The sequence below is a fragment of the Ranitomeya imitator genome, chromosome 3 (genome assembly GCF_032444005.1).
Source record: "Ranitomeya imitator isolate aRanImi1 chromosome 3, aRanImi1.pri, whole genome shotgun sequence".
Taxonomy (NCBI): Eukaryota; Metazoa; Chordata; class Amphibia; order Anura; family Dendrobatidae; genus Ranitomeya; species Ranitomeya imitator.
Window position 1 is genome coordinate 101,320,213 of NC_091284.1, and position 14,812 is coordinate 101,335,024.

Consider the following 14,812-nt stretch of genomic DNA (forward strand, 5'->3'; position numbering starts at 1 on the left):
AGTAAGGAAATGGAAGAACACAGGTACAGTTCTTGTTAAGGCCAGAAGTGGCAGGCCAAGAAAAACATCAGAAAGGCAGAGAAGAAGAATGGTGAGATCAGTCATGGAGAATCCTCAGACCACCTCCAGAGAGCTGCAGCATCAACTTGCTGCAGAGGGTGTCACTGTGCATCGGTCAACTATACAGCGCACTTTGTGCAAGGAGAAGCTGTATGGGAGAGTGATGCGAAAGAAGCAGTTTCTGCAAGCACGCCACAAACCGAGTTGGCTGAGGCATGCAAAAGCACATTTGGAGAAGCCAATTTCTTTTTGGAAGAAGGTCCTGTGGACTGATGAAACCAAGATCGAGTTGTTTGGTCATACAAAAAGGCGTTATGCATGGCGGCCAAAAAACACAGCATTCCAAGAAAAACACTTGCTACCCGCAGTAAAATTTGGTGGAGGTTCCATCATGCTTTGGGCTGTGTGGCCAATGCCGGCAGCGGGAATCTTGTTAAAGTTGAGGGACGCATGGATTCCTCTCAGTATAAGCAGATTCTTGATAATAATGTTCATGAATCAGTGACAAAGTTGAAGTTACGCAGGGCATGGATCTTTCAGCAAGACAATGATCCAAAACACAGCTCCAAATCTACTCAGGCATTCATCCAGAGGAACAATTACACCTCTGGAAAGGCCATCCCAGTCCCCAGACCTGAATATCATTGAACATCTGTGGGATCATTTGAAGAGGGCTGTCCATGCTCGGCGACCATCAAACTTAACTGAACTGGAATTGTTTTGTAAAGAGGAATGGTCAAAAATACCTTCATCCAGGATCCAGGAACTCATTAAAAGCTACAGGAAGCGACTAGAGGCTGTTATTTTTGCAAAAGGAGGATCTACTAAATATTAATGTCACTTTTCTGGTGGGGTGCTCATACTTATGCACCTGTCAAATTTTGTTTGAATGCAGATTGCACATTTTCTGTTAGTACAATAAACCTCATTTCAAGACAGAAACATTACTGTGTCCAACAGTTATTAGATATATGAAACTGAAATAGCTGTTGCAAAAAAAACAATTTTTATGAAACATTAAGATTAATAGGGGTGCCCAAACTTTTTCATATAACTGTATCTATTAGGGCACTCCTCACACTTAGGTAAAACTGGTGGGTTGGTTAGGAAGTTAGACAGAAACTGACTGGGCATCGACCTAGCCAGAAGCTGACTGGAGGGAGTAGGAGATAGTTTGGCAGAGGCTGGTTGGAGTGGGTTCCAGCCAGCTCCAGACTGCGGCCTGTGGAAGAGGAAGATACACGGAGCTGTGCCTGCATCCCATGCGGCAGTATCCTAAGAAAGGATATGAAAGGAATTGTGTTGCAGTGAGTGAGCAACTAAGTCATAGCAAAAGGAGAGGAATATCAGAGGGAGACCAGCTAGAAGCAGGTTGCCTCCTTCTGAAGCGCACTACCGGTAGCCAGAACACAGGGAGTAAGGATCTCTATGCCGTTACTTCAGAGACTGTCATAATTCCACGTAATTCTGACGTAATTCCACGTTAGCTGCCCGACCATTTACCCAGGAGGCAGGGTGGCAACTTGTGGGGGCCGGGGCGGCTCTAGGGTCCCTGTAAAAAGCCTCAGGCCACCAGTCATACGGGTTTGTCCTATCCATCAGGGGGACAGAGAAGAGACTTAATATCTACAATAGTTGTGAGGACCTTACTGAGTTGTTCAGCAGGGAGGTGCTACAACGCCCAGGCGCTAGAGGAAGGCTATTGAATTCCACCTGGATAAGGGGACTCTGGATTTGCCTTCAGACCGTCCGGACTCTGCCTACCCTGTGGTCCCTACCCTGGACTGTGGATGCTGAAGCCTTCAATAAAGGTAAAGAGACTGCAACCTTGTGTCCTCGTTATTCACCGTGCCATACATCATCCACCATCCCCCATCTACACTCTGAGAAGCCCTGGGGATACACTTCACCTGTGGGAAGGTATACCATCTAGCTGCCATAACATCACCCCAGCGGACCCCTAAGCAGCGTCGGTCACCCTGACCGAATACCACAGGTGGCATCACGAACATTATCCCTTTAAAGACCTTCCCCCACATCATCAGCGGACCTCCCGAGGGCCACGGACCGGGTAAGCCACCGTGACATCCCCTCCGAGAACAGAAGGGCACGGTACCGAGTTCCCCACAGCCCTTGGGGGTGCCGCAACTTTCACGTCACGAACAGGATCTACTTAAGCCTGAAAATCAGGTCATGTGCGTCTAAGAACTGTGCCAGAATCGTATTTGAACTCTTTCTGCTGAAAGACTGTGTATTGCTATTTTTCGCCAAGATTCCTGCCAAAACCACCGCCATTGCAGCACCATGTGGTGTGCTGGAGGAGTGGGGCCTGTCATCGTGGGCGTAGCATGGAAGAAAGTCGCGAAAGTAAAGCCAGCCCCTCACAGATACTACTATGTCCGGGAGGTATGCCCATCAACGAAAAAGATCCGACTCCTAGTCTGGGATGGTGGAGGACGAAGAAAGAACCGCCCTCCGGAGGAGGAGGAGCAAGAATCGCTGGACGCCATTTGGCAGAGCCAGGTTGGCATCATGGCGAGCAGAGGCAGTCTGGAAGAGGGGGAGAACACCCGCCGCTGTCCCAGCCAATGGGAGCCGAGTGGAACCCTACCAGGACGCGCAAACCAGGAGGTTCTGGATGCGGAAGTCGAGCTGTGTCGGCAGCTCCGGAGCCTGTGCCAACGTGCGACTGCCGGCCCTGAGGAGCAACAATGCAGCCAACCGTCCGAGTCCCAGCCTGCGATAGAGGAGACCGGCCCCAGAGACGCCACGGAGGCAGGTAACGACACCAACCCTCCCCTGGTAGCCGAGGAATCCCTGCTGGTAGATGTATATTTACCCCCACCACGACTGCCCGGCTGGGCGTGTAGCCATCTGATGTGGGAGAGGCCCTGGGAGACTATGAAGACCTCAGACATCCCGCTGCAGTCCATCAGACAGAAATTGGACATCCAGGGAGAGTGGGTGACCTTTAAATGGACCCGCGCTACCACCAACCTGATCGGGTTCCCTGGGGAGGCCCAGCCAGAAGGGGAGAGTATTGAAGTCATCTCCCAACAAGACTACCATCAGCAGTTGCGTCAGCAGGAGGCGGAGTGGGCTAGGAAGAAGGAGCTCCGGCGTCAGGCTGACCGTGAGAGGGACCAGCAGGCCAAAGCTAAGGCTAGGCAGATGGCCGAGGATGACTGGGGCCCACAGCATTATGGGACCATCGTAACCTTCCGCCTGCAGGGAGGTTGGGGCTTTATAAAGGAGCCCGGCCTCGACCTCAAAGTGTTTGTTAATCGGCGCGATGTGGAGGCGCACCTCACCGAGGGACACTCAGGCCGGGATTTGTACCCGGGTGACCATGTCAGGTACACGCGGCATTGGGGAGACAAGGGGTGGTATGCCCTTCATGTCCGTAAATACAAGCCAGACATCACTGTCTCACCGTCCTACCGCTCTCCACCAGAACAGGTGACCCCTGCATCGGTCACCAAGTGTTCCAAGTGCACCCAGATTTCAGTGACACGGAGAACTGTGAGCACACAGACCCCAATCCAGAGTGAGGACGTACTCTACGTAGTACATGGTGGTAGCCGATACCCAACAGGACTACCCCCACCGGTACTACCCCCAGAGTGGCATCACCAATAAACCTCGAAGCCCTGAAAAACAGTATATAGTTTCTAAAAACTTTTCCTGTTTGTTTTGCTGCTTTTCCAAGTACTAAACCCGTCTAGGATTATTCCTAAAAGGGGTCCCCTGTTTAAAGGGATCCTCAGTTTTGCACAAAGTTTCATCATTGTTTTAAAAAACTGCGGAATCATGAACTGCGCATGATCACAAACTGTCCATTGTATATAGTTTGCACCTTCTTAAAGGTGCTCCCTACTGGTTTTACAAGAAGAAGCTTTTGCGAAGAAGACTGTTCCTGATGACGACGTGAAAGTGTTGCTGTTTTAAAAGTTGATGACTGACTTGTTGATTGTTTGCACTACCTCGAAAAAGACTTGAGTTTCCCTCTTAAAGGGAATGTTCGTTGTTGCACCTTGCTAAAGAGTGATAATGTTGCCTTAAGAAGTTAGATAGCAATAATGTTTACATAGCAGATAGTATGTAGCAGGTTAGATAGTGATAGAATGTTTTATAATGTTGAGAATAAAATGTTAAAGTGATGTACTTTAAATAAAATAAAGATTATTATTATTAAATAAAATTGAAGTTAAGTTAAAAATTATAGGTTTTAGGAAAAGGAATGCAGTAGGCCCGTGGGGGGTAGACAGATAGTCCTGCATATGTAGAAGAAAGATAAGGAAAATGTTGATTAGCACTTTAAGGGTTAATGATCGTATACCCTTAGGGTACCGTCACACAGTGCAATTTTGATCGCTACGACGGCACGATTTGTGACGTTACATCGTCGCTTAATTATCGCTCCACTGCGGTCACACTTCACGATGTACGGCGCTGGAGCGATAATTTCATGACGTATTTGCGATGTAGAAGTCGTATGGGACAGTCGTACGGTCGTGTCACACAAGACGATTCAGAGCAAATTTTGCATAATCTGTGCGTGACGTTGTTCACTAGGGGGCGTGTCGAGCTGCTAGCTATGTGCTGATAGGCCACAGGTTCTGTGCACACAATTGGTTGGAAAATTTGTCACCTGAGCGCTATTGTTTCCAAGCCACCTCACCGGTTTCAAAATTTCCTTTCTTCACTTTGTACTTGGACACTTGTTGGACTAGGACATCGGATTCAGTATTTCACAGAATATTCCACGCTTTGCACCGCAGCTTCGAGGTATGTTAGACCGCTTGGGCATAGTGGATGGAACGATGTACTGTCGTCATGAGCGCTTCGTTCCGTCGCTGAAGTGATGCGGATGGTACGCTGTTGTGACTGGTTGTGACTGGTGGGCTAGAGCGTGGTAGATGGAACGCTGTTTGGTCGGCATGACTGCTTCGTTCCGCCGCTGAAGCGATGCGGATGGTACGCTGTTGTGACTGGTTGTGACTGGTTGTGTCTGGTGAGCTACAGCGTGGCAGATGGTACAATGTATGGTCACCATGAGCGCTTTGTGTGGCTGCTGTAGGGAAGCGGGCGGTACACTGTTCTGGGTTATGGTGGCCTATGGCGTGGCAGATGAAACAAGCGATGCGGATGTTACGCTGTTGTGACTGGTTGTGACTGGTGGGCTAGAGCGTGGTAGACGGAACGCTGTTTGGTCGGCATGACCGCTTCGTTCCGCCGCTGAAGCGATGCGGATGGTACGCTGTTGTGACTGGTTGTGACTGGTGGGCTAGAGCGTGGTAGATGGAACGCTGTTTGGTCGGCATGACCGCTTCGTTCCGCCGCTGAAGCGATGCGGATGGTACGCTGTTGTGACTGGTTGTGTCTGGTGAGCTACAGCGTGGCAGATGGTACAATGTATGGTCACCATGAGCGATTTGTGTGGCTGCTGTAGTGAAGCAGGCGGTACACTGTTTTGGGTTATGGTGGCCTATGGCGTGGCAGATGGAACAATGGATGGTAGGCATGAGCTCTTTGTGTGGCTGTTGTTGTTAAGCGTTTGGCACACTGGCAAAAGTATTGTTTAAAGGACTCTTTGTCAACCGTGTAATTTTTTTTTTTTTATAATTATTTTTCAGATGTCAAATCGTGTGGAATTCATCAGGGAATTCATCGAAATATACCAGTCTTTTCCCTGCCTCTGGAAAATCAAATCTCCAGAGTATTGTAACAGGGAAAAGAGGCAGGAGGGTTATTTAAAGCTCATTGAGCTTTACAATCGTCATGCACCAGAAGAGCCAGCAAACGAAGCGGTTATTAAAAAGAAAATTCAGGCGCACCGCACGGTGTGGAGGAAGGAGCTTAACAAGGTTCTTCACACTACAAAGTCCGGGGCTTCCACCGAAGATGTTTATGTGCCAAAGCTTTGGTATTTTGAACATCTGAATTTTCTGAGGGACCAAGAGGTGCCACGGACTTCCACGTGTTTTCGCTTGTTGGCACCTGTGGAACAAATTGTTTCGGAGAACCACGCCGAGCAGGAGTCACAAGGGCAACAAGTAAGTAGCTCTTTGGACGAAAGTTCACCAATGTGTCCTATAATTACATAATTTTTCTCTGCATTTAATGTTTTATACTTCTGATTATCACATCAGTTTGAAGTTATTACAAAAACATGTCCACATAAGTAACCCTGTCGCAGTAAAGTATTATATGGGGAACATAATATGTATGAAATGGCGATATTTCTAAACCATACCATCTAAGCAATATAGAAAATAGTATCGCTTCAAGCTGCCGATGTACTCTTGTTGAGACTATTTAGACTATAAAATATTCATCAGGTTCCCCTAGCAGTCAGAACAGTGTAGTTAAAAGTAAATGGGAAGGTTAAAGAATATTACTGAGCTTAAAATATATTACAACCTTTTTTTACCTACTACTAATATATAGTTTGGATGCGGTTATGGTGGTCAAACTTTTTGTTGCCAGGTTCGTAACTTGTTTTTTTTTTTTTTCCCCCAGGATGACAGTGCGCAGGACAGTACACTGGACTGTTCACAGGACTGCACGACAACAGATTTAGTGGAGGCGGCACCTGCCAGGACTCAATCGAGGCAAGGTCCAAGGAAACGGAAAGCCACCTCAGACGTTTCACGTGAACTGTTGAGCCTTGCAAAAAAGGTGTTAACAAACAATGTTAGCCCTGCGTTGCAGGGGTTTGGACACTATGTTGTTGACAAACTGGGCAAAATGGACGACAGCCAAAGAACACTAGCGGAGCGTCTAATATTGGAAGCAGTAAACAAGGGTACAGATGGCGATTTGGACAAGCACACTCGTTTGGTCTATTCCCGGCCAATGCAGCGGACAGAGCCCTCATATTACAATGGTTGGTCACAGTGTCAGACACCAATGCGACACAATGTTCCCGTTCCCACTTCGGCCAGCCACCCCCTAACCACTCCTACACGCCAATACCTTCACATATGGCTTCGCCCGTCAGGCACCAAAGTTATCAGCCGGAAGAATCGTCGTATCACAATTTGTGATTTCCTAACTTCTTTTACATTACTTTTTAGTTTATTGTCTTGTTAAAATAATGTTTCAAATAAAAGCTTTTATTAGAAATTCTATCACGACTGTTTGATTGGTGTGTCTCGATCACAGCACTGTATGAGGGCACAAATGAACGTAACAAATTCATGTACAGTTAACTAATACAAAAAAAATGGAATCATAGTTTAACTAAATATTTTTAATGTAACAACCAAAAATGTATTATTGGCCCGCCTCCAACTGCTGGCACATGTCCCGAAGCTTCTGCAGCTCCTCCATTGCCACATTGTGCTGCTCCTGAATCCGCGCCATAGTGTGGATAAGCCTTTCTATGCCGGCTTCCAGATCCTCCTTGTTCACACTGACGACAGCTGTGGGTCAAAAAACATAACATTAATAACACTGTAGTCTCCCGATGTGTCTTTGCTTCTGTGAAGGAAAAAAGAAAAAAAAAACAGTCAGCATATAAGGCAATACTGACTTGGGGGGGGGGAGGGGGGTGTTTGGGTTGGGGGTGAAAGAGTGGGCCTGCCACAAAATCAAAATAACTTTATTGTGGGAACCTACTAGGATGTTGAGGCACGGAGGGCACTTCGAGATCAGAGTCCGTGTTGAATGCCTCGTGCTGTCGGCGGCGGCGCTGTCTCTTTGCCTCTGTGAAGGGAAAAAAAAAAAAATGTCTGTTAGCATATATGGCAACACTGGCTGCCGGGGGAGGGGGGGGGGAAGAGGGGACCTGCAACTGAATCCAAATCACATAATTGTGGGAACCTACTAGGATCTGGAGGAGTTGACCCGGAGGGCACAGATCCAGAAGAGGCTGTGCGGGATGCCTCGTGGCGGCGGTGGTGCTGTGTCTTTGCCTCTGTGAAGGAAAAAACAAAACAAAAAAAAGGCTGTTAGCATATATGGCAACACTGGCTGAGGGGGGGTGGGGGATGGCAACACTGGCTGACGGGGGAGGGGGGTGGTGGAAAGGGGACCTGCAACCAAATCCAAATCACATTATTGTGGGAACCTACTAGGATCTGGAGGAGTTGACCCGGAGGGCACAGATCCAGAAGAGGCTGTGCGGGATGCCTCGTGGCGGCGGTGGTGCTGTGTCTTTGCCTCTGTGAAGGAAAAAACAAAACAAAAAAAAGTCTGTTAGCATATATGGCAACACTGGCTGACGGGGGAGGGGGGGTGGGGGATGGCAACACTGGCTGACGGGGGAGGGGGGGTGGGGGTAAGGGGACCTGCAACCAAATCACATTATTGTGGTAACCTACTAGGCTCTGGAGGAGTTGACCCGGAGGGCACTGGGACAGTTGACCCGGAGGGCACAGATCCCGAAGAGGCTGTGTGTGCTGCGTGGTGGCGGCGTTGCTGTCTCTTTGCCTCTGTGAAGGAAAAAACAAAACAAAAAAAAGTCTGTTAGCATATATGGCAACACTGGCTGCCGGGGGAGGGGGGGGGGGAAGAGGGGACCTGCAACTGAATCCAAATCACATAATTGTGGGAACCTACTAGGATCTGGAGGAGTTGACCCGGAGGGCACAGATCCAGAAGAGGCTGTGCGGGATGCCTCGTGGCGGCGGTGGTGCTGTGTCTTTGCCTCTGTGAAGGAAAAAACAAAACAAAAAAAGTCTGTTAGCATATATGGCAACACTGGCTGACGGGGGAGGGGGGGTGGTGGAAAGGGGACCTGCAACCAAATCCAAATCACATTATTGTGGGAACCTACTAGGATCTGGAGGAGTTGACCCTGAGGGCACTGGGACAGTTGACCCGGAGGGCACAGATCCCGAAGAGGCTGTGTGTGATGCCTCGTGGTGGCGGCGCTGTCTCTTTGCCTCTGTGAAGGAAAAAAAACAGTTCGGTCAGCAGTTAGCTGTGCCACATAGTGGCTCTGCAACGTTCAAACTGCCCCATAGCTGTGCCACATAGTGGCTCTGCAACGTTCAAACTGCCCCATAGCTGTGGGACATAGTGGCTCTGCAACGTTCAAACTGCCCCATAGCTGTGGGACATAGTGGCTCTGCAACGTTCAAACTGTCCCATAGCTGTGCCACATAGTGGCTCTGCAACGTTCAAACTGTCCCATAGCTGTGCCACATAGTGGCTCTGCAACGTTCAAACTGCCCCATAGCTGTGGCAACGTTCAAACTGTCCCATAGCTGTGCCACATAGTGGCTCTGCAACGTTCAAACTGTCCCATAGCTGTGCCACATAGTGGCTCTGCAACGTTCAAACTGCCCCATAGCTGTGGCAACGTTCAAACTGCCCCATAGCTGTGGCAACGTTCAAACTGCCCCATAGCTGTGGGACATAGTGGCTCTGCAACGTTCAAACTGTCCCATAGCTGTGCCACATAGTGGCTCTGCAACGTTCAAACTGCCCCATAGCTGTGGCAACGTTCAAACTGCCCCATAGCTGTGGCAACGTTCAAACTGCCCCATAGCTGTGGGACATAGTGGCTCTGCAACGTTCAAACTGCCCCATAACTGGGCCACATACTTTTGGGTACCTGCGCACTGACCTCTGCGAATCTCCTTGCGAAGCTCCTGCAGGCGCTCTGGGCTTTTGAACTTGAGATCGCCCCATTTTTTCACAATCTGGGCCTTGCTGCGAATTATCCCAAACCGCTTCCTGAGGCCCTCAGACACCACACGGACAACTTCCTCCTTGTGCTGGTTGCGGTGCAGCACCAGCCCTGTTGTTTCGTACTGCATCCGATCCATTGTTCCAATAAGGAACTTGAGCTCTGGGATGCCCAAAGGAGGATCACGGCGACTGGCAGCCATTATCACGATGTCAGGGATACAAAACAAGCTAGCGCAGGCACGCCGGAACGCTGTAACGTCATCACGCCGTCATAGACCACGAGCGTACATTACGTGACGCTCCGGCGTTATATAACCATCCTTCGAACGGCCTTTACTATGTGCGTTCCTTCCGTACCGCTCAGCCGTCACAAATGTGACGCTGTCCATAAACGGTAACGCTATTGCGATGCCGATCTGTCGGCAGTACGGCGGAGTCAAGCTCCTCCTCTGGGCGTTGCCGTTCAGAGTCATTCCATCTAAAATGGCGGCGAGAATGCGTTCAGCTCCTCTGGGGCAGCCAGAGCTCCTTTTTTTTTATTACTGAGATGGATGCCCTGGATTACGAGGGTCTGGAGAGCCGCCCTGCCCACCCACACATCCACAAACGGGAAGTGCTTGGCCGCATTAGCAGAATGATGGAGAGGAGGTTTGGCGTCTGCCGCAGTCAGCTTCAGCTACGTAAAAAATGGGCTGACCTACGCTATAAAACGCCACAAATGTTTGCTGAGTTGCGTACGGAGGCAAGGCGAGGCAAGTACTAGTATGGGGGGATTGGGAGATGCACGCTGTCAGGAGGGGGGGTTTGGGAGGGAGGCTTGCGCTCATGGTTGCCAACGTGACCTCAAATGCATTAAAACACATGCCCCGTTTTTGTAAAATGTAGTTATTTTCCAAGCAGAATATGCGTTGTCCGTGAGAAAACTTGTCGTGGTTCCCTAATCTCGACCACCATCTTGAAATTATTAAGATGTCCGTAAATTTTAATTTCTTAATTTACCAAAAATATTATCGGAGGAGGTTGGCCTACTGATGAAATGATACGTTTTCCAAAGACAGGAAGACCATTGAACACCAGAGCCCACAGACATGTCAGAGTATCGCACTCCTGTAAAGTGTGATCTCTATTTTATGTTTGAGTATATTGCAAGCTTTGATCTGCAGCACTCAACATTTGTGTGTAAATATTGTGATTCTTTACTTTAGGTGTAGAGAGACAGCGGCGGCAAGTGAGACCCACCATTGCCACCAGTACCCCATCTTCACAAACCAGTGGGAGCCCACAGTCCGGGACATCACGTAAGTTCACAATCATTGATTGCATTTTTTTTAACATCACACGGGACATAACAGGGTAGCTGAAATATTTGAAGACATTACAGACGCAGTAATGACCCAGCGGCCTACCACGCCGCCACCATCTGTTGCGACCATGCACCCTCGAACCCCTGTGAAGTGTGATATAAATTTTATGTTTCAGTATATTGTTAGCTTTGATCTGCAGCACTCTACATGTGTTTTTAAAGATTGCGTTTGTTAACTTTGTGTAGAGAGACAGCGGCGGCAACAGGTACCTGCAATTGCCAGCAGCACCACAGCATCCACCACCAGCGGGAGCCCACAGTCCGTGACGTCACGTAAGTTAACAATCATTGATTACAGTTTTTCAACTGCATACGGGACATAAGAGGGTAGCGGAAATATTTGAATACATTACAGACGCAGTAATGACCCAGCGGCCTACCACGCCTCCACCAGACAGCAGACGCCCTCGCACCCCTACACCACCCTCAACACCTCCCTTCCGCCACTCCTTTTCCTCCCCCGGGTCGGCGGCATTCTCCCCAGAAGCTAACATACGTAAGTGACCAAAACAGCGAGCGCTTCCCAACGGCGTGTTCCATAGTTCACCAGATCTGTTATTATTTCCTTTTAGGTGCTGCATCAGTGGCCAGATCGCTGGGGTGGGAAATTAGCAGCTCAGGTTCTGGCAATGAGGAACCGGCGTCTCTTCTCCGTAAGTATCAACATAATACGAGTGGTTTTCTGCTGGATGTCACAATAGACAACTAAAACAGTAAAATTTATTACAATTAACATCACCCTGTGGTGCCAGACCAAATAGAAATTTACAACACACAAAATTTGTTCCTGCCCCAGAGGTCGGGATGTATTTTCAGCGGAATCAACGTTGGTTCTCCAACCTCTTCTATCCACAGAACCGCCCACCGTAAGAGAGCTCCTGGCGAGACAATTGCGCCTGGAGCGGACAGCAGCGCTCCTGCAGCAGACAGCAGCGCTCCTCCAGAATCAGGTAGAGCAGCAGGGCGTGACGCTGCGACACCTCTTGGGCCGTGGAAGGAGATAATTTTTTTTTTTTTTTTTGGTTATGTTATATTTTGTTGGTAAATAATTTAAAACCAAGAAATTGTTACAAAAAAAACAAAAAATCTTCGCATTCTTTCTTTAATGTTTACCAAGCTATAAGGGTTAACAGCACCATTTTATAGGCATCACATTTAAAGTAATTTTGAGAGGTTTATATGACAGCAAAGCAAAAAAAAATATTTTTTTTTATACGGCGCGATCCTGCCAGGGTACAGCTCCAGAACCATTAAAGTACTGACAGTATTTTTCGCGACAGTCCCTTGCATCGTCTGCCTGTCTGCCAGATCCAAGTGCTTGAAGAGCTGTAAAATTATCAGGTTGTGTACGCCATTCCCCGGGCACAATATCTCCGGTTCTTGCGTCCACTGCATCAATAAACGAAGGAGGAGAATAGGAGCTCGTATCATGACGTCTCAGGAAATTATGGAGCACACAGCATGCCAAAACCACAAAGTCTATAGACGGCAGCTTCAAGTTGATAGCTGTGTGGAACACTCTAAACCGATTTGCCATAATCCCAAAGGCATTTTCAACCACACGACGGGCCCTCGACAACCGGTAATTAAAGATTCTGCGCTCCGGTGTGAGTGTTCTCTGTGCAAATGGCTTCAGCAAATGTGGATGAAGAGGGAAAGCTTCGTCAGCGATGAAGACAAAATTTAGGTTTGCTTTTGTGTCTTCATTTAGTGGCAACAGCAGTTCATTGTCCCTCAAGCTTTCCCCAAATGAAGTGTGTTCAAAAACTCCACCATCGGAGACTCGACCATTCATGCCAACATCCACATCGACAAACTCATAGTTCGCATTGACAAGGGCCATGAGGATCACACTGAAATATCCTTTGTAGTTGAAAAAAAAGGATCCAGAGTTGGCTGGTTGCGTGATGCGCACATGCTTTCCATCTAATGCACCACCGCAGTTTGGAAACTGCCACAGCTCATCAAAATCGGAAGCAATCCTCTTCCAGTCATCCGCCGTCTTGGGAAACTGCAAGATGAGAAGGAAACATGTACAATTTAGGTCAAATATATTATGCACATACACTCTCATGATGACATCCTACAGTGATTGAGGCGCAGTATGGCTTAGTATAACAAAGTCAACAACCCTGAGTATGCAGGCAGCCATTTTATCAGATGGCTTCGGTGAATGAGAGGGGGTGCTAAACAATATATCGAAATTATATAATCACTAAAATTACGTTGGGAGCAGCAAATAAAAGAAGGGTGGCGCAGGGTTGGAGCAGCACATATCAGAATGGAGCCGCAAAATGGTAGCAGCACATGTCAGAATGGAGGCGCAGGATCACAGCAGCACATGTCTGAATGGGGGCGCAGGATGGGAGCAGCACATGATAGGATGTAGAACATATACCAATAGAAATGCGCGCAACCAGGGCGTAGAACGGGTTAAATAGCTAGTATAATATATCGACATAACACAGCAGCCAAAAAAATATAGTAGTACCTCCATATAATGCCTTAAGCTGTGCACAATGGCCTCGCATGTCTCCGGAATCACAACGCTCAGGAAAGGTCTGGAAACAGCTGCGGAAAACTGCAAATCCTGAAGAGACCTTCCTGTTGCCAGGAACCGCAGTGTCACTGCCAACCTTTCATCCACGGGCACGGCTGCACGCATCGGCGTATCACGCCTTTGTATGAGTGGCGTAACAGCAGACAGTATTATCTTGAAGGATTCCTCGGACATCCGAAGGTAGTTTCGGAAATCATGAGGGTTATTGTCACGTAACTCTCTTATGAGACCCATGTGTGACAATGTGGATCTTTTCTGCAGCCAGCTCCGGGTCCACATGCGACGTTTTCGTTTAGGACGTCTCTCCTCTTGAAGACGTGCTGCCTCAAACACCAGGGCAGCAGCAACAACAGAACTCTCATCGGAAGTGAGCATAGTTCCTAAAAAGAAAACAAACGTACAATAAATACACGTGCTTACAAAACAATGTTCTGACCGTTGATCTAATAACTATATATGTTACTACTGGTATTAAATGGGGCAGTCAACCATCCCGATCTGTAAAAGGATTAATTAATTGGGCCACGCTACAGCTGTGTACCTGAGGTTCTCAGGCCTACCCTACTCTCCATAAAGGAACAATCGACCACGCTCCAGCGTTTATCCCCGTTGAAGCGCAACATATGCTACGCTGTAGCGTTATACATACCTTTTGCGGTAAAAGTCTAGTAGTTAGAAAAGTCCAGGGAATCCAGCGAATTTAGGAGTTCTGTTTACAGCACGTGCTACAGAGAGAAATGAATAGCGCGCTCGAGAGCTCCGGTTTTATCCGCTGTGAACAATAGTCCTATGTCTGTCGAATGGGCGCACAGTATTGTACCGCCCAATCAGCACACGGGAGGTGGAGAATTCAGCGCTCCTACGTAGCCAGCTCCTCCGCCCTTTACATCGTATACAATATCGTGCACACCTTTGTTACACCATGCGATCATGCCGCCACAGCGGGACACTAGACGACGAAAGAAAGTTTCAAACGATGCGCTACGACGTACGATTCACAGCGGGGTCCCTGATCGCAAGAGCGTGTCACACACTGCGATATCGTACCTATATCGCTCGAACGTCACAAATCGTGCCGTCGTAGCGATCAAAATTGCACTGTGTGACGGTACCCTTAGAGGGTACTTGCACTTAGTCGATAGAATACCTGTATGGGTATTTGTGTTTCATAGTTAGATAGTAATTGT

General features: G+C 48.3%; 1 protein-coding gene and 1 long non-coding RNA gene across 2 annotated transcripts; one reads left to right on the forward strand and one right to left on the reverse strand.

Annotated features, from left to right (window-relative positions):
- The first annotated feature begins 10,888 nt into the window (after positions 1-10,888).
- On the forward strand, positions 10,889-11,693 carry LOC138671937 (uncharacterized). The gene is made up of 4 exons (XR_011319489.1): positions 10,889-11,000; positions 11,252-11,338; positions 11,421-11,561; positions 11,638-11,693. It is a non-coding gene; the product is annotated as an uncharacterized lncRNA (long non-coding RNA).
- Positions 11,694-12,161: 468 nt separating this feature from the next.
- LOC138671939 (uncharacterized) lies at positions 12,162-14,036 on the reverse strand. Its single transcript, XM_069760054.1, has 2 exons — positions 13,557-14,036; positions 12,162-13,076 (listed from the first exon to the last, which is right to left on the reverse strand). The coding sequence occupies exons 1-2, from the start codon at positions 13,998-14,000 to the stop codon at positions 12,276-12,278; spliced, it is 1,245 nt and encodes a 414-aa protein (XP_069616155.1). The 5' UTR covers positions 14,001-14,036; the 3' UTR covers positions 12,162-12,275.
- Positions 14,037-14,812: the final 776 nt, after the last annotated feature.